This window comes from Myotis myotis, unplaced genomic scaffold, assembly GCF_014108235.1.
Source record: "Myotis myotis isolate mMyoMyo1 unplaced genomic scaffold, mMyoMyo1.p scaffold_m19_p_1, whole genome shotgun sequence".
Taxonomy (NCBI): domain Eukaryota; kingdom Metazoa; phylum Chordata; class Mammalia; order Chiroptera; family Vespertilionidae; genus Myotis; species Myotis myotis.
The window spans coordinates 196,615,809-196,628,286 of NW_023416313.1; the positions used below are offsets into that span (position 1 = coordinate 196,615,809).

The 12,478-nt window shown below is 40.6% G+C and overlaps 1 protein-coding gene across 13 annotated transcripts in view; it reads left to right on the forward strand.

Annotated features, from left to right (window-relative positions):
• Positions 1-12,478, forward strand: part of FUT8 (fucosyltransferase 8) — a 228,120-nt gene that overhangs the window by 96,736 nt on the left and 118,906 nt on the right. For 12 of the 13 annotated variants that reach the window (XM_036310074.1, XM_036310038.1, XM_036310110.1 and 9 more), the window contains one exon: positions 11,090-11,509. In XM_036310074.1, the coding sequence (XP_036165967.1) occupies positions 11,307-11,509 (203 nt within the window). In that variant the 5' untranslated portion in view covers positions 11,090-11,306. Of the gene's footprint in view, positions 1-11,089; positions 11,510-12,478 lie in introns of those variants that run through there. The other variant, XM_036310125.1, reaches the window with a different exon arrangement.

Below are 12,478 nucleotides of genomic sequence, written 5' to 3' on the forward strand. Positions count from 1 at the left end.
GATCAGAGAGGAACGGGGGTAGGGAGATAGAGATAGATAGATAGATAGAGAGAGAGAGAGAGAGAGAGAGAGAGAGAGAGAGAGAGAGAGAGAGAAGCATCAATGATGAGAGAGAATCATTGATGCGCTGCCTCCTACACATCCGCTACAGGGGATTGAGCCCGCAACCCAGGCATGTGCCCTGACTGGGAATTGAACTGTGACCTTCTGGTTCATAAGTTGATACTCAGCCACTGAGCCACACTAGCTGGGCTAACTGATATTTTTACATTGTGGTACAGTTGACAAAGCACTTTTACATATATTATTTCATGTGATGAAGATATATTATTATTCCCATTTTATTGTTGGGTAAACTGCCCAACAATATGTTTATAGCTAGTGATTTGAAATGGTTGCTTTTTCTACTATATCATGCTGCCAATCAAGTACATATTAGTGTATACTTGATAACCAGGTAAAATGGTAAACCATGTATTTTATTTGAACTTATTAATATTACCATTTAGGGGGCAGAATTAATTTATTCAGGACCAAGGGAAAAGTTGCCAAAGCCAGATTTTTGGATTCATTTGAGTAGTATAAATTAATTGCATCAGTAAACACAACCTGGTGTGTTATCTTGAGTTAACATAAATTAGATACTCCTGATAGAAACCTCATAAATGTAATTATGTTTTTGTACTTCACAAATAGGTTGATTAATTTCTAAGATATCGACTGGTTTCAGTGAATAAATAAGAGTATTTTTGCTCAATGTATTCAGGATGCCTGGCATTTTAAATTCATATGTGTATACGCTGTGACCTTACTGATAAGCAATGTGAAAGTATGATAGATGACTCTGTAAGTAATGAAAGAAAATTGAATTTTATAATCTTGGTAGGAGCTGTGTGAAATTTTTTTTCTCTCTTCTCCCTCTCCCCTTCCTGCCCCTTCTTGTGCCCCTCTTTCCCGAACCTTTTTCTCTCACCGGCACTCTCTTCTACATTTCAGTTTAGTTGGTTTCAGCTAGCACTTTTACATAAGTAAAAGTTGATTTCAACTAGCATTAAAGGCCAGATTAACTTGTGATACTATAGGGTATTCCCAAAAATGTATACACACACTTTGAATAATTATAAAGGCAGTGCTTATTAAAATACATTTCATTTTAAAAATTGAACTGTTAGCTGTTAAAGTGTATATACATTTTTTGGGGACACCATGTATTTTTACTTGCTTTTTCCTACTCTCTTAAAATAATAAACATACAATTTTATCAACTACTATTTTTCCATATATGGAGGCTGGATAGTAAGATTTTAAATAAACTGTAATACATAGTTTGAAAATGAATTGAGATCAAATGAGAAAAAAGATATAGTATTGGGTGTATGTTAATCTAGAATTGAGTTATATATGTATAGGGCTCTTTAAATAATTGTACTTTATAATTGATAGTTAGCTTTTCTTTAAAAGTTTTATTTATGTTTCCCTTTATTAACCTTTACAAGTAGCCTTTAGAACATAACAGTCTACATATCCTCTGTTATATTATAGTAGTCATTTATTATATCTACACCAATAAAAGACAAACATGCAAATTGACCTTAAGCCACGCCCACCAGCCAATCAGAGCGACTATACGCAAATTAACCAAACCAAGAGGGCGGCTGGCAGCCACGGAGCTGGAGCAAGCAGGAGGCTTGGTTGCCCCAATGATGGAAGAAGCCAAGCTTCCCAGCTGCCTTGGCGGGTTCTGAGCTCCACTCAAAGCAACAAAATTTCAATTATAGAAGGTAAATAAACCCCAGATACCTGCTTTCAGCTAGCTGTGGCCACAGAGCTGGAGCGAGCAGGAGTGGGTTGCCCCTGGCAATGGAGGAAGCCAAGCTTTCCTCCCGCCCACCCTGGCCGGCTCTGAGTTCCTCTCAAGGCTACAGAGTTTCAATTATAGAAGGTAAATAAATCTCAGAATAAAAAAAGAAAAAAAAAATAGGAGAGGCTGGGAGCTTCCGTCGCCTGGGGGGCTTGGCCAGCCTGAAAACGGCCCTCAGCCCCTCACCTGGACTGGCCAGGCACCCCAGTGGGGACCCCCCATCCTAAAGGGGGTGTTGCCAGCCTGAAAACAGCCATCAGCCCCTCACCCAGGCTGACCAAACCTCCATGGGGTGAGGGTCCCCACTTGGGGGGGCTTGACCAGCCTGCAAACAGCCATCAGCCCCTCACCCAGGTTGGCCAGGCACCCCAGTGGGGACCCCCAACCTGAAGGGGGAGTAATCAGCTGCAAACGGCCATCAGCCCCTCACCCAGGCTGGCCAGGCACCCCAGCGGGACCCCCACCCTGATCCGGGACACCCTTCAGGGCAAACCAGCCGGCCCCCACCCATGCACCAGGACTCTGTCCTATATAATAAAAGGGTAATATGCAAACTGACCCTAACAGCAGAACGACTGGGAATGACTGGTCACTATGACACACACTGACCACCAGGGGGCAGATGCACAATGCAGGAGCTGCCCCCTGGTGGTCAGTGCACTCCCACAGGGGGAACTCTGCTCAGCCACAAGCCAGGCTGATGGCTGCCAGTACAGTGGTGGTGGTGGGACCCTCTCCCACCTCCTCAGCAGCGCTAAGGATGTCTGACTGCAGTTTAGGCCTGCTCCCCCTGGCAAGTGGACATCCCCCGAGGGCTGGCTAGCTACCAGAGGGATGTCTGACTGCCAGCTTGGGCCTGATTCCCCAGTGAGCAGGCCTAAGCCAGCAGGTGGACATCCTCCGAGGGGTCCCAGACTGCAAGAAAGCATAGGCCGGGCTGAGGTACCCCCGAGTGCACAAATTTTTGTGCACCGGACCTCTAGTTTGTTGAATAAATGATTATATTTTTTCTGTTAATTCTTTTGTTTATTCCATTGCATTGAGTTACACTGGATAATAAAGTCTATTTTTGTCATATTTTTGCATTTTAGTCATTTTAAAAAATGTGTTCCATTGTCCCAGCATGTTTTTTCTGATTAGAAGTCCCTGGATATGCTTTTTACCTTTTATGTATTTTCTCCTGCGACTGTTTCCTCCTCCAAAGTATTTGTATTTTAAAATATATTGGGGATTCTGTACATGCTCATGACTGAGCTTATTTTCAGTATTAACTTAAGTTTGACTAGTATTATTCCAATAAATCTTTATTCAAGCTGAATGTCAAAATGCGGAAATGCTTGTAGATGTCCAACTGGCCCTGAAGCCAATGATGTAAATTGCTTTCTTACTAATGATGATGGATGATTTTTATTTGAATATTATCATCTGAACAGTTTTCAGTTCATGATAATAGAAAGCTGTAATATACTGTATCTGAAGATAAGTGCTGTAAACAGTGGTTGCTTTATAAAATTTTTCTTTTTTATCAACAATCAGATTTTTTCTTTCTAGATAGTTTTCTCTTTGGAAAAATTTTTAAATTGACATATAACATATTAGTTTTAGATACACAATATAATGATTCAATATTTGTATATATTGTGAAATAATCACTAAAGTCTAGTTGACATCTGTCACCATTCATAATTACAAATTTGTTTTCTTGTGATTAGGATATTTTCTATTCCTTCCTTCATCTTCATTTTCACTTAACTTTTCCTCTACAGTTCTGCTTTTAATCCTGTCCAGAGACTGTAACATTTTTTTCAGATTTTTTTTTTTATAGTTTTTATACCCCCCTCCATTGTATTTATTTTTAAATTTAAATCCTAGCTGATATTTTTAGTAGTTGTTTAGTGTCCTTGCTGGCTAACATCATCTCTGTCTACTAGGTCTGTTTTAAAATGACTGCTTTTTTTCTTGGTTGTGGGTCACATTTTCCTCCTTTTTGGCATCAGAGTAAAAAAATGCATTTTTAGAAAAGTAATTTATAACTTATTCTACATACTTTTATTGATGGGCAATTATGAGCTCTCCCCCCTTCCCCCCTCCCCACACACACTTTGGAGCTATTGCAAACAGCTTTGTAATGAATAGCTTTGTAATTCATTTTGTTCACATGTTAAAATACATTTTAGTATAAATTTTTGCTAGTGGAGTTTCTCATCAAAGGGCATGTTTATTAATTATTTGATGTATAATGCCATATTGCCTTTACATAGGGTATACATATTTATATTAGTTATATTAGTCCTGAATTATTTTGGAGATTAGGAGACAAACCTCTTATGAACATAGTTCATAGTAGGACAGGCCAGATTATTAGTCATTTGGTTCTGTAGCAAATTGTCACATGCTTATTTTTTGTGCTTAGCATTAAAGTGAAGTCACTTGAATGTGATTCTTAGAAATATCATTTTCACATGCTTAAGAAAGTGTCTATTGCCCTGGCTGGGTGGCTCAGTTGATTTGAGCATCGTCCATATTGGAAAGATTGTGGGGTCCGTCGATGTTTCTCTCTCTCTTTCTCTCTCTCACTAATATTAATAAAAACATATCCACAGGTGAGGATAAAATAAAGTGGCATGGCTGTTGGTCATCCTATCTAATAATAGACAAACATGGTAATTGATTGTACCTTTGCTATGCCTCCCATGGGCTAATTTGCATACCGCAGGCAGGGCTGGCCAGTACCAGACTCCATCCGGGCCCCCGTGTGCGGCCCTGGGCGGCCGGGCTTAGGTGGCGCAATCGCATCACCTAAGCCCCACCCCAGCTGGGACCCCTGTGTGCCGCCTAAGCCCGAAGCCCCGCCCCCAGCCGGGACCCCCGTGTGCCGCCTAAGCCCTGTGCACCTAAGCCCTGCCCCTAGCCGGGACCCCCATGCCACCTAAGCCCCGTCCCCAGCCCCACAGGCAGCACCCAGCAGGGCCTTCCCCCGGTCTCTGCAGTGATCCGGTGATCCATGAGCAGGAAAGCGCAGCCTGCAGGCAGCACCCCACCCTAGCCACAGCTTAAGGGAGAGAAAAACACACAGTGGAGGCCAGGAGCCTGAGAGATCAACACAGAGGGGCACCTGTTCCAAGCCTCCCGGTGTGGCTGGGGGCAGGCCCCCAGCAGACACACACACTCACACACACACACACACACAGGATGCCTGCTCTGAGCCTCTGCTGCCAGACTGTGGCCGTCAGTAGGACATCCACTGAGGGCTCCAGGACTGTGAGAGGTGCAGGCTGGGCTGAGGGAACCCCACCCCCCAGTGCACGAATTTCGTGCACCGGGCCTCCAGTTTTCTTATAAGAACAAGAGCAATCAACTTAATCTATCTATACTAATAAAAGGGTATTATGCAAATTGGTCATGACACCCTCACAGTCATGACCAGATATGCTAATTAGTCATGACCGGTATCCAAATTGACCACTCCAACACACAAGATGGCCGCCACAAGATGGCCTGCAGGGGAGGGCAGTTGGGGGTGACCAGGCCAGCAGGGGAGGGCAGTTGGGGGTGATCGGGCCAGCAGGGGAGGGCAGTTGGGGGTGACTGGGCCTGCAGGGGAGGGCAGTTGGGGGCAGTCAGGCCAGCAGGGGAACATTTAGGCGTCTATCAGGCTGGCAGGGGAGTGGTTAGGGAGTGAGCAGGCTGGCAGGCAGAAGCCGTTGGGGCAGGCAGGCAGGCAGGCAAGCAGTTGGGAGCCAGCAGGCCTGGATTGGAGAGGGTGCAGGCTGGGCTGAGGGACACCCTCCCCCCCCAGTGCATGAATTCATGCACCAGGCCTCTAGTCCTATCTAATAATAGACAAACATGGTAATTGACCGGACCTTCATTAGCCAATGGGAGGCTAATCAGCACAATATGCAAATTAACCGCCAACAAAGATGGTGACTAATTTGCATACTGCAGGCAGGGTGGGACAGCGCCATCTCACCTGCCCTGCTGCCATCCGGGCCTGCTATCTGCGATACTGGGTGGGGGATATCCCGTGTGCGACCAGACCCGGGGCGGCCAGGCGGGGCAGCAGCAATCCGCCGGCCCACCCGGGCGTCCTGTGTGTGACCCGGGGCGGGGCCCCAACCCCCAGATCGACCCTACCCTGTGCGTGACTGGGGGCGGCGCCCCAACCCCCTGATCGGCCCTGCCCTGTGTGGGACCAGGAGCAGCGCCCCAACCCCTTGATTAGCCCTGCCGAGTGCACAGCCTAGGGCAGCGCCCCAATCCCCGGATCGGCCCTGCCCTGTGCGAGACCTGGGGCAGCGCCCCAACCCCCTGATCGGCCCTGCCCTGTGCGGGACCAGAGGCGGCACCCCAACCCCTTAATCGGCCCTGCCCTGTGCATGACCCGGGGAGTCAGGGCAGGCATCTAGGGATAGGGCCTGCCATCTGCCACCCGGGGAGCAGGCCTAAGCCAGCAGGTGGTTATCTCCTGAGGGCTCCCAGACTGTGAGAGGGCACAAGTGGGGCTGAGAGACACCCCCCCCCCCCCCCGCCAGTGCACAAATTTTTGTGCACCGGGCCTCTAGTATAATAATAAAAGCATAATATGCTAATTAGACTGCACATCCTTCTGGACGTCTTTCTGGACAAAGCCAGGGCTGCGAGGGAAGCCTGGGTCCCAGGTGCCAAAGGGAAGCCAGTGCTGGCAGCCGGGGGAAGGAAGGCCTACTGTTTCACGAATTTCTTGCATTGGGCCTCTAGTAGTGTTATAAATGGTGTGTACCAGTCAGTATGTGAGATACTGCAAGAAGATGCTTTTTGGGAAGAGGCTTTTTTAAAATGTATAATCCACTAGAATATTACTTCTTGAGGACAGAGATTTTTATCTGCTTGTTCATTGTTATAACCCCCAGTGCCTAGGACAGTGTCTTTTATGTAATAGGGATTCAAATAAGTATTTTTTGAGTGAATGTATAAATGAATCATGGTTTTGTATAGAATTAGGTAAACTACCTGGTAGATTTGTTCTAGATCAGCCGTGGGCAAACTACGGCCCGCGGGCCGGATCCGGCCCGTTTGAAATGAATAAAACTAAAAAAAAAAAAGACGGTACCCTTTTATGTAATGATGTTTACTTTGAATTTATATTAGTTCACACAAACACTCCATCCATGTTTTTGTTCCGGCACTCCGGTCCAGTTTAAGAACCCATTGTGGCCCTCGAGTCAAAAAGTTTGCCCACCCCTGTTCTAGATACTTTTCATTATAAATATTGATAAGAACCATGCTGTACAATTTTTATAGTGCAGTTTGCTGGCACAGTGTATTTTTCAATCTTTTTTTTTCTAGAAAAGTTTATTTTTGAAAGATTATTTTCACTGTGTATAGAATTCTCAGTATGGTAGCTTAATATCATCATAGTGAATAAGCAGAGAGAATTTTGTTGAACACCTCATGTCAAATATTATAGTAAATGCTTTATATATATTAACTTCATTTAAGTAACTCGATTAAAGCCCCTGAACTTAGTGATGATGTATTGCAGCTTCCAGATTTAAGAAATTGCTTTGAAGAATTAATTAAATGTTTTTTGTTACAGACATTAATCAGATATAACTCAATGCGTTTATAAATAACAAAAGAAATGAATTATTTAAATACACACTACCTTTAAAAATGTGGTATCACTAATTAAATAAATGTGTGGAAGGAAGCCTGACACATTTTAATCCATTTAATATTCTGCAGATAAAGGGTAGTATGTGAATCTCAAATAGGGATGAATTAATAAATACTTGAAAACAATCCACTCTGAAAAGAAATCTCAACAACACTAGTATATATAGTCAGAAATTATCTCATGTAGTTAATGTTGAAATATTTTTACTAATAAATTTGAGATATTTTCACTAATAAATTCTTCTGCAAATAAATTAAGTAGCTTTCATATCAAAGGCTATACATACTTTCTTCCAGATGAGGAAAATAAGACAAGTAAAGATAAATTATTTTCTCATGGTTAAAAGCTAACTTTAAGACTGTTGATCTTATGGCCTGTTAGGCCAGTGTATTTTAATCATTTAGGGGTATCTTGGCAAGACTTAAATAACTTTACCTTTGAACTGTTTTCCCTACAAAAATAACACTGTCTCACTGTCTACATTCAGATTTGCTTTCTTAACTGGGACATAAAATGCATTTGAAGCTAATGTGCTTGGATTCTGTGTCATTGTCAAACTAATATATGTTATGTATCATATCCTCCACTCACTAATTTACTTATTTATTTAAAAATATTTATTAGTACCACTAAGTACCAAACACTGCTCTAAGTACTTGGCATACATCAGTGAACTAAATGGACAAAAGTCATGGAGTTTACATTTTTGTAGGCATGGTTCATACAATAAACATATACATAAGCAAGCATCCTATATAATAAAAGGGTAATATGCAAATTGACCCTAATGGTGCAACTACTGGTCACTATGATGTGCACTGACCACCAGGGGGCAGATGCTCAACGCAGGAGCTGCCCCCTGGTGGTTAATGCGCTCTGCTCAACCAAAAGCCAGGCTGAAGGCTGAGAGCGCAGCAGCGGTGGCAGGAGCCTCTCCCACCTCCTCAGCCCTGCTAAGGACATCCGACTGCAGCTTGGGCCCAATCCCCTGTGGAGCGGGCCTAAGCTGGCAGGTGGACATCCCCTGAGGGCTCCTTGGCTGCTGGAGGGCACAGGCTGGGCTGAGGGACCCCCTCCCCCCCAAAGTGCAAAATTTTTTGTCCACTGGGTCTCTAGTTTATTATGGATAGGGAAAAATTTTATAACTGCTCTTTTAAATCATGCTAAGGAAAATTACATAGACAACGACTTGGTCTTTAACTTGATTTATTTTTGTTAATCCCATTTTTACTATAACAATAAAGTTTGGGGAAACATTCTCTCCAAAAAACATAGTTAAAATGATGCTATTAATTAAGAAAGTGACCATTTTTGCTCCTACAATAATTTCTTGCTTTTTACAACTCATCTAATAGCAATAGTGCTGTGAAATAGAGTAATTTAATATTTTGGCTTTTTGATGATGGTTTATAAAAACCTAAAGTACTTTGTGTAACAAAATTTATTTTTCTGTAAACCTTTGTATTCAATTTATGTTATACTTTTGCTGGCTTTGAATATTTATGATCTTTTTTTTTGTAATTCTATAAAATGTTACAGCATATCTTTTTATTACTTAAATGATTCTTGTTTGGAAAGCTCTTTAATTTCCTTTATTACAGGTATCTTCCTAAGTAAACTTTTACTATGAAGAGAAAGATTTAAAAAGTTTTAATATCTTATTGGTATAGCTTGGAATTAAGTAGGGTATATTTTCAGCATATGGTATGATAGCATTTTATAGTGTTAGATATGTTGTCACAAACATTATTAATTCAAATTTTAATACTTCTTTTGTTAACTTAATTAAATTCATCCCTTATCATCAGAGTGGATTCATTTTTAAAAAAATATATTTTATTGATTTTTTACAGAGAGGAAGGGAGAGGGATAGAGAGTTAGAAACATCGATGAGAGAGAAACATCGATCAGCTGCCTCCTGCACACCCCCTACTGGGAATGTGCCTGCAACCAAGGTACATCCCTTGACCAGAATCAAACCTGGTACCTTTCAGTCCGCAGGCCGACGCTCTATCCACTGAGCCAAACCGTCCAGGGCTAGATTCATTTTTTAAATCTGTTTTTAACCAGGAAGTCCTGAATATCTGCATTTTTTTCTATAACATGAAAAGTAGACTGGATCTTTTACCTGGGATGTTGAATAGACTTTACTTATTCTTATGTTTTAGTGAATATATGGGGGTACCTGTGATTAGAGGAGCCGGGTTTTAGAAAGGATTTTGAGACAGAATAGCGAGTGGTCAATAAAGAGAGTGTTCTCAATAGACTTAAGAATAGTTATTAAAACAACACTCGAAACAGCAAGTTTTCTCTTGGATTATTGCTTTTTTACTTAGTTCTCAAACAATTCTCAGTGAATATAATTCTATTTTATTCTTTGTTATAGCTATTGTGATCTAGTAACAATGAGGAAAATAGTGTAGGAATAAGTGGGAAGGAAGTAGAATGTTTCTAGGACCTTATTTGAAGAGATTTTCTTCTCTTTAAATATTTAGTCATTTAAAATCAATTGAGATTTGAAGTTCAAAAGTAGAAAAATGGCAGCTTTGTGCTCTAATTTTCTAAGACTCTTCTCCAACTTTTCTATCTAGCTTTTCATAATTGTTTAATTAGTGGTCAAGTTTCCATCATTATCAATCCTGTATATAGAAAATATTTATTTTCTCTCTTTTGTTTTATAAGAACCTATATGCCTGGAGATAAGACTTTTCTTATGTAGCTCTGGAAATATTAGATAAATCTTTGCTTGCAAATTTTTCCTTTGGGGAGAAAATTGTTTTGTTTCCAAAGGGAATTCTAAGCCTAATCATGGAGAAATGACAAATGAAACCCATAACCATGCTTGAGAAAGCATGTGCATTTGTAGTTTAAGACGGATAGTTACTAAGATTTAACTGTTATTAGCCTTCTATTGCAATTGTTGGTATTTTTAAATAAATTTGAGGGAGAAGTAATCTAGCCTAATCCATATGAACCTTTGCTGTGATTTTTGGAGTGGTTGCCAGCTTTTTAATGGCCCTGATATCCTTTGCTTGGCTAATATGTTTGTCATTTTAGAATTTATCCTAAAAGTGACAATTTGCCTGTCACCTGCAAATTTAAGTGGTAAAATGGGTGCTGAGCAGGGAGATGAAGGGAGAATGGAGTTGAGATCTTGTAGGAATGAATTCACTCATAAAGAGAACGTGTTTCTTTTTGAGATAATGGAAAGATTAACTCAAATTATATGGTTGAATACATTTTGCTTAGTTTGATTGATTATTCAAATCTACAATCTTTTAATCTTCATATATGACCTGTTGCACAATGATATAAATAAGAAAGTAATGTGATAATGGAGCTTAGAGGACTTTCAGGTTTAGAGTTAATTTATCTGATAGAGCCCTGATGTACATGGTTGATTTAATATGCAGACCTAAAAGCTTTTGCTTTTTACTTCTTATTGGCACTTAAGTTATTTGCCAGCCTGTTGGCCAGACAACACCAATGTGTTTCCTTTAACTCCATGAATCTCAGCATATGCTATTTCTATATATCCTAAATAAATACATATCTTACTCTTTCCACAGCATAGAGTCCATGAAGCACAGGACAATAAGCTTCCTACTCATACCAGAAGACCTCTTTGAAAGATTCACCACAGCACTACCGGAGACACTAATTTGTCTGAATCATCATGTGTTGAAACAGCAGAAGGCTACTACCTTTGCACTAACAGGAAACAGTTAAGATGTTGGTGATTCTTTGAGTTCCAGAAAGCTAGGGGAGTGAGCTGAAAATCTGAAAATGCGGCCATGGACTGGTTCCTGGCGTTGGATTATGCTCATTCTTTTTGCCTGGGGGACCTTGCTGTTTTATATAGGTGGCCATTTGGTACGAGATAATGACCACCCTGATCACTCTAGCCGAGAACTGTCCAAGATTCTGGCAAAGCTTGAACGCTTAAAACAGCAAAATGAAGATTTGAGGCGAATGGCTGAATCTCTCCGGTAGGTTCTAAAAAACTAAAGGAAGAGTGATGAAATATTGTACTTTGCTTTTAAGTGCAGGGTTTCATTCAGCTATTAAAAAATACTTTATTTCTATAAGCTATTTTTGCAAAAATTTAAATATCTTAATAAGGTACTTTTTATATCAATATCTGTTTATTTAATATAGAGAATTTCTCAATAGTGGCTAATCTTATTTTACATATGAATTTTAATATAGAAAAGCTATGCCATTTAATTTATATACTTATATTTCATTTATAATTATCTTTGGAATTTTGATACATTAAATGTAAACTTTATATGATTTAAATTAGTGTATATTAAATTTTTTATCATATGGACTATAACATAAACATTATCATTGAGAGGCTGAGCTACTCTAAACTATAACATTAAAATGAAGAAACAAAAAAAGTTATCTTTAAATAAAATAACTGGATCTATAATCTAGAAAATTATCATCATTGCTACTTGTAGTCTATTAAAAATGCGACATGCATCTGTTAGAAGATAGTCCAGAGGACCTTGTGACCACTTTTGGTGATTAGTTGGGGCCATCAGCTGGTTCCCTCCCCTATGGCTTATCCAGCAGGACAGCCCAGGTTTCTTACCTTAAAAAGGCAAGAGCAGGAACTGAAAGTCCTCTTGAGGCCACACATCAGAAGTTGCGTACTGTCACTTCTGCCGCATTTTGTTAGTCTGTGTCAGTCAAAGGGCCACTCTACATTAAGGAAATGAAGGGAGGAATTGCAGAGAATTTGTAGCCATAATTAATTCACCATTCTCATCTCCAGAAATAATGTTGGATAGATTAGATTAGGTCAAATCATAGTGGTCCTGAATAACCAGAGTTTAGTTTAGACTTTGTTGATAGATAATAGGGAGCTATAGTGTCGCTGAGGAATGACACAGTGAAAATGTTTGTGGGAGATTTAGATTTTCAAATGGATTTGGGGCATGTACCTG